This window comes from Gekko japonicus, unplaced genomic scaffold (genome assembly GCF_001447785.1).
Source record: "Gekko japonicus isolate JY-2015 unplaced genomic scaffold, Gekko_japonicus_V1.1 scaffold321, whole genome shotgun sequence".
NCBI classification, from domain to species: domain Eukaryota; kingdom Metazoa; phylum Chordata; class Lepidosauria; order Squamata; family Gekkonidae; genus Gekko; species Gekko japonicus.
The window spans coordinates 648,756-660,491 of NW_015169181.1; the positions used below are offsets into that span (position 1 = coordinate 648,756).

Genomic DNA, 11,736 nt, shown 5'->3' on the forward strand with positions numbered 1-11,736 from the left:
CTGAGAGAGCTCTGACACAAACGGCTCTTTTTCAAGAACACCTCTGCCAGAACTATGGCTTGCCCAAGGTCATCCAGCAGCTGCAAGTGGAGGAGTGGGGAATCAAACCCAGTTCTCCCAGATTAGAGTCTGCGCACTTAACCACGACACCAGGCTGACCTGATGCGTTCTGAAATGTTACAGTTCCAAAGGGCTAGGCTACACAGGTTTTTCCAGAGGCAGAAGTGGGCTTTCAGCTTGATGCTCGAGTGCCATTTTTCTTTCCTGCTTTTTCTTTTTTTAATGTTTTAAATTATCACTGACTTCGGTTCACCTTCATTTTAGTTGCTGCAGCTGATATTTCTTTTATTTGACCCTGTTTTAACACAACTTGATGCCATTTTTGACACACCATTTATATGCTGTTTTGATGCCATTTATATACTATGTCAGTGCCATTTATATGCACTTGAGCCCCAGATGACATGGAAAATGTCTTCATTTTCCTGGTAACGGCCATTGGCCATTTGCAATAAATCAAACTGACTGACTGACTGACAAAGAAAAGAGGAAAAGGGGGGGGGAGTCTTCTGTGTGTTCGGGTTCCTTTCTGACAAGGAGAAACAAAACTGAAATTCAGATACGCATATTGAATCATCTTTCCCCCCCAAATTCCCTGTGCCTTGAAGAAGGAAAGGTGGATGATGTTTCTTACAGACCATGGGGCGGTTGAGCAGGGATGTGACGAGAACTAGGATGAAGTTTCAGAGGCACATGGACAGGTGTGCATCTGCCCTCCTTCAGAGATGTTCCCATCTCATGAGAGCTGCCCTGTGCTCTGTGGGTGCCATCACAGCACTTAGCTACGTCTCCCTGGTTTTATATTTTCATTAGCTTCAGCGAGATAGGGAGTAGAACACGTGAACAAAATCAAAACATCTTGGACACGGCCATGCTCTCCTGGTAGTAAAATATATCCAGTTTTAGATGTAGTTCCCGAAAAGGTTATCCTTTCCCCGGCTTCTTTTGATAATGAAAACCCAGTGATCCTTTTTGACCCTAAAGGTCCTTCCTATAATGAATATCTGATGTCTGAAATGATCCAGTTGTATTCTGCTCCCTTGCCCGTGTGTTGCAGTGGCTAATTGTGCACTTAGACGATCTGAGTCAGAGAATCCCTCGTTAGGTCATGAAGCTCACCCAGTGACCTTGGGGTGCCCTCTCTCTCTCTCTCTCTCTCTCTCTCTCTCTCTCTCCACCCAGCCTATCTCCCAGGATTGTTGCGAGGGGTAAATTAAATCAACTCATCTATGAAAGTCGCAGTGATCTCTTTGGAGGAAGACTGGGATATAAATGGGAGGAATTAATGAGGAAAGGCTCTGAAGTAGGATTGACACGTTGACCCATTTAAGAAGAGGGGAACACGACAATGCTTAGGGGAGGGGAAATTCTCTCCCCCCCCACCCCCATTGGCCCCTTCTTCCTCCCCTCTTACTCTAAGCAAAGTTGTTTTTGGTTGCCTAGGCAACCCCAAATGGCAACTGAGATCCATCTTTAAACTTTTTTGATTTTATATAATCCCATTTCTCCTTTTTCCTTTTCCTTGTTTTTTTTTAAAAATCTGAAACCTATAAGATAAACCTTGAGTTCCACCCTTGCAGATATTTTGATCCACGTAGGGGCCCCCACTGTCGTGATAGAAAGCAGTGCCCCCCCCCCTATGATAGAAAGCAGAGATATTTGCAGGTCAGGAGAATCAACATAAAGGCAAAACTCTTTCACTGGAAATCCCTTTACTCCTGCAGCCTTGTCTTTTCAGGAACCACAGTCAAGGGACTCAAAATTCATTATGGAAATGGCTGGAATTTTGCTTCTCAGATTCCTATTGGAGGTTGGCTTATCACGTGTCAATTAAGTGGAACCATAATATAGGGTAATGCAGTTTTACTGACATCAGCAGGTGTTTTTGTCTTCTGACCTCTATGGTAGATGGGGTTTTGCTGTAATTTTTTGTAATGGTGCAGAACTTACTAAGGTCACGTGTGCACAATATCAGCAGGGACTGAAAGTAGTTTTCTGGAACTCATATGACATTTTGCAGGTAAACTAAGTTCAGTAGTGAACACCAGTGAAAGGTTTTGTCAAGATACTCCTTTGCCTATCCCTTGTAGCCAGCACTAGAGGGAGGTTCTACCATTAGTAGATCTTCTGAATGGTTTCTGTTGACGAACAGATCAACCTCTGTGCAAAAGAAGTAAATGTCGTTTTTTTCAAATGTTAGCTTTGTATACATCTAGAAATCAGAGGGAGACTATGTCAGTCTCTCTGCATGCTCCATTGCTGACCTAAAAGTCATTATTCTTCAACAAAAGAGAGATTCCAGCATGAAATTAACTGCTGAATTAGAATTTGTCACGAAGTTTAATTCTATCACATTAGGGGCCTCAGTAAAGGAAATGAATTCTTATTACCCTTCAGGTATTAAATTAGCTTTGGATCTCTAGTAAGGTTGTGTTATCAGCTTTGGGCGCTGCTTTGAATGCTCTCTATGCTTATCTTGTATGCCCTGAAAAGTTGCAGGCTTCATTCAGCCCCCCCCCCCCATTCCTCTGTCTGTGTAATCTACCATTGGCGGAAACACTTCATGCTTCTAAGGAAAGTGAATTCTTATCCACGACAGCTTCTGCCACAAAACTGCAAGTTGCTAAGGTGCTGTAAGATGCCTTTCTGCCTTTTGTCTCATCAAAGTGGATTTAAAGGCAGCTCATACCGATGGGTATTAAAAAGACAGAGGTTCCAAGGGCATAATTTTGTTTCTTTTTAAAAAATGTGCATTAGAGATCCCATTGATCTAACAGTAAACCTTTTAATACAAATTATTTCAGCATCTGTTTAACAATCTTACTCAGATGTAAGTCCTGAGCTGAGGGGGACTTATGTTGATGTAAGTGTGCATAGGATTGCAGGTGTAGGGGGCACGCCTAATGTGGGTCTACTTGGAAGTAAGACCCATGTTATTCCCAGGACAATGTCCTCAGACTTGCAGCCTTATGCAGAGATCAGTTTTTCTACAGGGATGTGTTGGGGATCCAGTCCTGCTTGGAAGTCGTCTGTCTGTCTATCTAGTTTTATTCCCACCCTTTCCCCAAGGAACTGGGAGCAGCATGCATGGTTTTCCCCTTCTCCATTTTATTCTCACAACAACCCTGTGAGGCAGGTTAGGCAGCATGAAAGTGACTCCTAGCCTAGACACTCTTCTTCCTAATTCCAGACATATAGAGGGGTTTTTTTTTGGGGGGGGGTAAGGGGGTGAACTGGGACCAGTTATTCAGTGGATTGTATAAAAAAGCAGTTCTGTTGGGGGGGGGGAGAAGGTACTTGTCACCTGTAAAGGCACCCTGTTCTTTTATTTGAGACTTGAGCGACCAGCTTTTTAAGACCTGGATGCAATTCCCTGGAGAGAGTCTGACCTCCAAAACGTGTGCTTTGGCGCCATACCTAAAGGCCCTGCAGCTGAGGGAAGGGTGACCCAGCAGTCATACCCAACACTTGTTTTGGAGGTTTGCATATCTCTGTTTTCATCTGCGGTATTAACCGAGCGGCTCCTTCCTTCCCACCCCAGCCCTGTCTGCCAAGAGTCATCTACCGGTTAGTTGCCTCTCCAGCCAATGAGCAGGCTACCTCCGAGCTGCGAGCCGTGCGGCAGAGTGTTCTTTCGAGCACAGTGCTGTGTCAGCACCGCGGACAGCTCCTTTGCTGAAAAGCATCCCAGGCAGCCAAGTCTCCACAAGTGGGCAAAGGCTGAAGTTGGGGGGAAGCTTTTCTGAGCAGCGGTTCGCTTGACAGTCGCCTCTAGCTCGGGGAGACCGCTGGCTTCCCCTCTTTCGCATCATGCCACCGTTTGGGAGACCAAAGAATGATTTAGCCAGGAAACTTAATCCGACTTTCTGAAGTTGGTGACCTCACCCAGCCAGTTTTCCTGGAGCTACCTCTCTGTAATTCTCTCTCTCTCTCTCTCTCTCTCTCTCTCTCACACACACACACACACACACAAATCGTGTCTTGTCTGCATGTGCGCGTCAAGGTGTGGAAGTCAGAGGATCTGGCTTCCAGAGAAGGTCCAGCCCACTGCTGGAATTACGAAGGGGAAAGTACAGAGAAAGTCACAAGCCAGATCCCCTCCGCCCCGCTGGAATCGAAATGCTTAAAGAAGGATAACTGATCAAGCAGGAGAGGGAGGGCAGCTCCGTGGCACGCTTTGCTTTCTAGAGGGGTCCCCCCCCCCCCCCCCCCCCCCGCGGCTAAAAAGTCCAATGTTCCCGCTAATCTGCGGAGTCTTGTGATCAAAAATTCTACTTTGTGAGCCGCTGGCATTAAAGTTGTGAGCGAGGCATTTGGATACTGCATGAATCAGTTTGCTCTGGAGCCATCCTTCCTGAGCGAAGACAAAAACGTGTGAGCTGGAGGCCAAAAAACTATGAGCTAGCTCACACTCACTCAGCTTAGAGGGAACACTGCTCCAGTCCGGCCTCAGGTGGCCTCTTCTCACCAGAGCTGCGGGAGGTCCCAGCAGACCCTGCCTGAGCGCTGTGGACCACCTGAGGAGGGTCGCGCAGGGGCCAGCCCGGCTTTCCCCGCTCAGAGCTGCCGGGCAGGGGCGGAGTGGCCGCTCGAGGGACCTCCTTTGCGGCTCAGTCCCTGCCTGGCAGGGCCAGGTCCGAGGGCTCCATCAGCAGCAGGTGCTGGTCGGGGAGACCCTGGGGAGAGCCGGCCGGCGGGCAGAGGATCTGGCAGAAAGCCCCCCCCCCGCCCACGCCCGCCCTCCCGGCGTGGCCTCCGCACACACCCCCTTCCTCCGAGTCCGCTCCCCGGAGCCGGGCGCCAGCCGGGGCGAAAGGGAGGCGGAAGGGAGCCGGGTCTCCCCCCCCTTCCCGCGGAGCCCTCCGCCCGCCTTACCGGGGAGCCCGAGGCAGAGGAGGAGGCTGTAGTAGACGACGGGGACGTAGCCCAAGCCGCAGCCGGGCGGGGAGCTGTTGCGGAGGTGGACGTGGTCGTGCTCCATGGACGCCGCCGCCGGGGGGGCCCCGCGCCGCCGCCGCCTCCGCCTCGCAGGGTCCGCGTCCGCCTGGGGGTCGCCGCCGCGCAGCATCAGCCGCCGCCGGAGCTTCGGGGCGCCGGTCGCACGCGGGCAACTCGCCGGTCCTGCCCAGCCCAGTCGCTGCCTGGCTGCCTGGCGGCGGTACCTGGCCGTAGACCGCCAACGAGGAGGAGGAGGAGGAGGCGGCGAGCGGGGGCGGAGGAAGAGGAGGAGGAGGAGGGAGCGACCGGCGCGCAAAGGGTTAAGGCGCTGCTGCTCCTCTTCTTCTTCGTCTCCTCCTGCTTCGCCTCGCCGGCTGCCCGCCCAGGCACATTGTCGCCCGGCTGGGCTGCGCGGTCCTAAAAGGCGCTGCATTGGCCTGGCCGGACTCCGGGGATGGAGCGCAAGCCGCGGGGGCGCTCCTTCTCCCCCCCCCTCCTCGGCCCCTTGTGAAACTCTCCCTTCACTCCGGGAGCCTGGGCGCCCTGCAGCCTCTTGCAGGGGGGAAGGAGGAGGTGCCTCTGAGCATACGCAGAGAGCCTTTTCTTTACCTTCTCAATGCACCTGTGTCGGGGGCCTGAAATTTTCAAGGGGGCAACTGAATGAGGCCTGCATCCTGGTAGCTCTTCCTTTCTTCTACTTATGTAATTTCACAGTTGGAAGGGACCTGCAGGGTCAACTGGTCCAGCCTCCTGCCAGTGCAGCAGCTACAGCTATAATATCCCCAGTCAGGACAAATCCACCACTTCATGGGGAAGACTGTTCCAGTGTCAAACACACCTTGCCGTCAGGACGTTCTTCCTCAGATTTAGTTGAAACCTCCTTTAGTTTCAAATTTAGTTGAAACCTCCATTAGTCCAAGTCCTGTCATCCAACATGACCAAAAACCTGTCCACCCCATCCTCTGCATCAAGGACTGCTTGAGAGACATTTCTGATTTTTCAAAAAAGTAATTTTCCTGACTGTTTTATGGCAAAGTACCGTGGCTGATCCCTGACCTGGATGGACCAGGCTAGCCCCATCTCCTCTCGATCTGGGGAGGGGCTGTCTGGCACGCCAAAGGTCCCAGGTTCAGTCCCTGGCTTCTCCAGTTGCAAAATGAGCCAGGTGGTAGGTGATGTGAAGGACCTCCACCGGAGACTCTGGAGAGCCGCTGCCAGTCTGAGTAGACAATACTGACCTTGATGGACCAAGGGTCTGATTCAGTATACTTTGTGTGTCAGCTCTTGGAAGCTAAGTAGGGTCAGTCCTTGAATGGGCAACCACCAAGGAAGTCCAGGATTGCTATGCAGAGGCAGGCAAGGGCAAACCACCTCTGAATGTCTCTTGCCTTGTAAACCTACAGCCCTGAGTGGGAGTGGACAGAGGGACATGGAGATTGTGTCAGGCCTCTTGGTAGATTCAGATCCAACAGTCCAATAGAATCATAGCATTGGAAGGGACCTCCAGGGTCATCTAGTCCAACCTCCTGCACAATGCAGGAAATTCACAAATACCTTTCCCCCCACACCCACAGTGACCCCTGCTCCATGCCCAGAAGATGGACAGGATGTGGACAGAAATGGAGTGTGTGCAGAGAAGAGTGACAAGGATGATCAGGGGCCTGGAGACCAAGCCCTATGAGGAAAGGCTGAGGGACTTGGGAATGTTGAGTCTGGAGAAGAGGAGGTTAATGGGGGACATGATTGCTCTCTTGAAGGATCTGAAGGGCTGTCACTTAGAGGAGGGCAGGGAGCTGTTCCTGTTGGCAGCAGAGGATAGGACTTGCAAATAATGGGTTTAAATCAAGAGCGGGAAGGTACTGGCAGGATCTTAGGAAAAACCTTTTTAAAAAATGCTTTATTTTCACTTACATTACATTACAGAGTAGTTTTACAAATCGTATTCAACAAGATATCATATTTTGGAGTCATACACTTATCTATTTTATACATTATTTCTTATCTAACCAGTTATACAATTTTGTCCATCTATTTTTAAACAACTCTTCATCCTTATTTTGTAAAGCTGTGGTTAACTTATCCATTTCTACCACTTCTAATATTTTGTAGATTAATTCACTTTTGGGGGGTATTCCCTTTTGTTTCCAATATTTGGCAAACAAAATACGTGCTGCTGTGATTATATATATAATAACATGTTTTTCTTCCATTTTATAATTATCCGGTAATATGTTTAACAAAAATAGTTCTGGAGATAGAGGTATTTCTACCTCTAAAATATTTGTTAATAATTTGTGTACCTTATACCAGTATCGTTGTGTCACTGTACACCTCCACCAATTATGGTAAAAGGTGCCATTATTTTTGCATTTCCAACAATTTTTAAATAAAGTAGGATAACATCTTGCCAATTTATCCGGTGACCAATGCCACCTATGAAACATTTTGTACACATTTTCCTTATATGGAATAGATCTTAAATATTTCACAGATTTCCAAATTTTAGACCAGTTATCTATATCTATGGTATGTCCGATATCCTGCATCCACGTGATCATAGAACTTTTTACCACTTCATCCTGTTCATAATCCTCAAGAAATAATTTATACACCTTCTGTATTAACTTATCGCTTGTAGATAGCCATAACTTATTATTGTTGTTATGTATAACTGTTATTATGATTTTATTGTTTTATTGGATTTTATGCATGGGCTGTTGTCCCTTGTAAGCCACCCTGAGCCCGCTTGCGGGGAGGGCGGGGTAAAAATGTCTAAATAAATAAATAAATAACTTGTCTAAATCAGTTTTTTCTTGGTAGAACCCTTTATTTTTGTCTTTTTCAAATCTTGCTTTTAACTGCATGTTTTCCCACCATGTTAATTTAATATTTTGTTTCATAAGATTCTCCTGGGAAATCAAGTTGTCATCTCCATCTAATAAAGTTTCATAACCTATCAGTTTTGATTTTGTCATTAGAGAAGGTTTAATGAAAGCTTCTAATGGTGATGGTGATATCCATCTCGGCATTTTAACCTCTTGCCAAATTTTAAGTGCTTCTCTTATAGTATGTTGTTTAAATTTAGAATCTATTTTATCTTTTTCATAGCCTAAATACGCATGCCATCCCATGTCTAAGTCAAAACCTTCCAGAATTAGAAGTCTTCTGTTTTCTAATGTTGCCCACTCCCTAATCCATGTCATTGCTGCCGCTGAGTAGTATATTTTCCAATTTGGAAGGCCAAAGCCCCCACTCTCCTTTTTATCCTGTAAAACCTTCCACTTAATACGTGCAGTTTTTTTAGACCATACAAATTGTCTATACATTCGATCTAAATCATTAAAGAGTTTAACATTCCTCAACATTGGTATATTTTGGGCAAGAAATATTCATCTTTAGTAAAGCTATTTTCCCCATAAAGGATAGTTTCAGAGTTCCCATCTTAACAAATCTTTTTTTATTTCTTGTAGTAACTTGACATAAGTATCCTCTATTAGCATGTTGTTTCTTTTTGTCATTGTCACTCCAAGATATTTTACTTTTTAAACAATATTCATATGTGATAACTTTTAAATCTGTTCTGTTTGTTTTACTGTACAATTCTTTGTTAATATATTTGTTTTATTATAATTTATTTTTAGGCCTGATACTTTACCATAGTTTTCCATGCTGTTTAATGCCCTCATTAAAGAAGGAATTGATTGAATAGGATTTTCTACTATAAATGCAAGGTCATCTGCAAAAGCTTGTAATTTAAAGATTTCATCTTTAACTTATAAACCTTTTATATACTTATTTTCTCTAACTAGATCTGTTAATGTTTCTAAAGTAAATATAAACAACAATGGTGATAGTGGGCAACCCTGCCTTGTACCTTTTTGTATATGTATATTTTGTGTTGTATCTCCATTCACCACCACCTTTGCTAGCTGTTTCATATATACTGCTTTTATCATTGTATAGAAATTTTCTACACATTCCCATTTGGCAAACTTCTGTAACATAAAGTCCCAATTTACCTAAAGGCTTTTTCCGCATCTAGAAATATTAATGCTACTTGTTTCCCCGGGTGTAACTCATAGTATTCTAACACATTCATAATCACCCTTATATTATTTTTAATCTGCTTTCTTGGAAGAAATCCTGCCTGGTCTTGATGTATTATATCTATTAACACTTTTATTCAGCCTTGTCGCAATTATAAATGCAAATATTTTGTAGTCGGCATTTAGCAGAGATATTGGTCTATCATTTTTAACCTCTTTTTCATCTGAATTTGGTTTGTGAATTAGAGTAATCAAAGCTTCAGTCCAGGAGTTTGGCATTTTCCCACCAAGTGCTGTTTCTTGCAGTACTTCCTTGAATGGGGGTAAAATTTGGTCTTCAAATTTTTGGTAGACCTCTATTGGTATACCATCTGGTCCTGGTGTTTTATTTCTTTTCTGTTTTTTAATCACTTAAGTTATTTCAAAACATGATATTGGACTATTTAGTAAAGTTTTTTGTTTTTCATCAAACATCTTATTATTCCATCTTGATGTGTAGTCTTTTGTTATCTGAGGATTTGATACTTCTTGTTGGTATAGTTTACTATAGAATTTTTCTACAATTTCTTTAATTTTTTGTTTGTCATATTTATCTACTTGTTTATTGTCTTTTAGTACTTTGATTGCGTTTTTCATTTTTTCTTTTCTTAGTTTGTATGATAACCATCTAGATGGTTTATTGGCATGTTCAAAATAAAATTGTTTAGTATATTCAATATTTTGGCTATTTCTTGTGTTAATATAAGGTTCAATTGATGTTGTAATAATATTAGTTTTGACTTGATTTGTTCAGTGTCTCCCCCCTTCTTCAGTTTTACTTCTTCTTTAACCTGTTTTACCAGATTTATATATATAAAGTCTTTTTTCCCCCTCCCATGCATCTTCATTAATAAATATCCCCCGTAGATAGGCTTTAAATGTTTCCCGTATTGTCAAAATTGATGTTTCTGGTTGAATGTTTCTTTAAAAAAATTCTATAAGTTCTACTTTAATTTTTTCCACAAATTGTTTTACCGAGAGTGGACATTCGCAGCAACGGCTGCTCGCCCACTATATTTCTATTAGTCTTTTAGGGGCTATTTCCATGCACCCCTTACTGGTATCCCCTTAGAGGGGGGACCCGAAAACAAGAGGCTTCGTCCAACAACCAGGGAAGGCAGGCAATCATCCCTGGAGCAAGGACTTGCCTCGAAGCAGAAGACTAACAGAACGCCTGACAGATGCCGAGCTCAAGACGCAACCCAAGGGACCGAGAGGAGTCGTTTAGAGCTACTATGCCACAATAAAACTGAAGCTAAGTAAAACTGATGTTAATAGGATAAGGGCACAGTAATATAAAGATCATTAAGATATAAAAATCAACCCGTAATAAATAACTCTAAGGGGAAAAAACAGGGACAAGGTCCCTTTAAGGTGGCCATTAGTGAGAGTGTAAGAGAAATTACTGAGGTGGATTAATAATGATATTAAAGTAACTTTAACTAAAAATCCACAATATAAGCATCTCACAGTTGTTTTGTTTCTTCTTTTTTATCACTTATTCCGGAGTGGTGGATCTGGAGTTCGGGGAATGGTTCCAGCGTGAGGAAGGAGGTTAAGAGGAACACCTGCGGCAAACAGCACATGCGCAGTGTGGAGCACAGAGGAGGGGGAAGTGTGAGCCGGTGAGCTACAGGACCCAGAGGAAGCGACAGACAGAAACTACAAGAGAGACAATAAAAGACTACAGATATAAATTGAAGAAAGACAATATAACAGTTTGGAAAGAAAACTGAGAAGGAGAGAGTGACAAAGGCTTGCAGATAGTTAAAACAAGGAAAGTAAGAGCCTACTGTTTAAATATAGACAAATATTAGGCTTTAAGGTTACACTAAATGGGTACAGGAGGTAGTGGAACCAGAAAAGGTTCACTAACATCGCCAGGGCAAACTAGCATTCAGACACTACTCAAACTTAACACAATGAGTGTGGGGCAAATGCAAAATAAGGACATGAAAAATTTAATAAAGGAAATAGTGGAGAAAACTACTAAACACATAATAGATACCTCATTACCAGAATTACTTAAGAAGGAAATGGAACCCTTACAGACAAAAATGGGAGAAATGATAAAGCAAGAATTAGAACCAATCCAAAAAAATATCACGGAAATATCCCAACAAATGAAAATAGACACAGATGAGATAAAAAACAAATTAATGAAACTAAACAAGAAATACTGAAAATAGCTAAACATTGCACTATTATGGAAGAAAAATTACAAGAGATAGATCAGGAGGTTTACGAACTAAAACAAAAAACAGATAAGATTGAGGAAACATTGATGAATTTAGAACTAGACAGAGCTGCATTGCTGATTAGATGCCAAAATGTACCTGAAAATTTCGGGGAAAAATTAAAAGAAGAAATAATTAATAATTTGTCTGAACAATTGAAACTAGGTACATATGAAGAGGTGGAAAAAGAAATAGACGTGATTTACAGGGAAAATACAGCATATGCACGCCAACACAAAACACTGAGGGAGGTCCATATTAAATTTAATAGAAGACAAATGAGAGACAAAATCCTAAAGGCTTCAAATGATACTAATGATAAATGAAAAGGAGATACAAATTCTAAAAGATATACCATGGAGAATCAGAGAAAAAAGACAAGCGTACTATGTTATAACAGATCTGTTAAAAGCAAA

At 43.6% G+C, this 11,736-nt stretch overlaps 1 protein-coding gene across 1 annotated transcript in view; it reads right to left on the bottom strand.

The window, feature by feature from the left end:
• GPR139 (G protein-coupled receptor 139) overlaps positions 1–5,041 on the bottom strand; it is a 30,236-nt gene extending 25,195 nt beyond the window's left edge. Inside the window, exon 1 of the mRNA XM_015416128.1 lies at positions 4,936–5,041. Within this exon, the coding sequence (XP_015271614.1) occupies positions 4,936–5,041 (106 nt within the window). The remainder of the gene's footprint in view (positions 1–4,935) is intronic.
• Between the last annotated feature and the right edge of the window lie 6,695 nt (positions 5,042–11,736).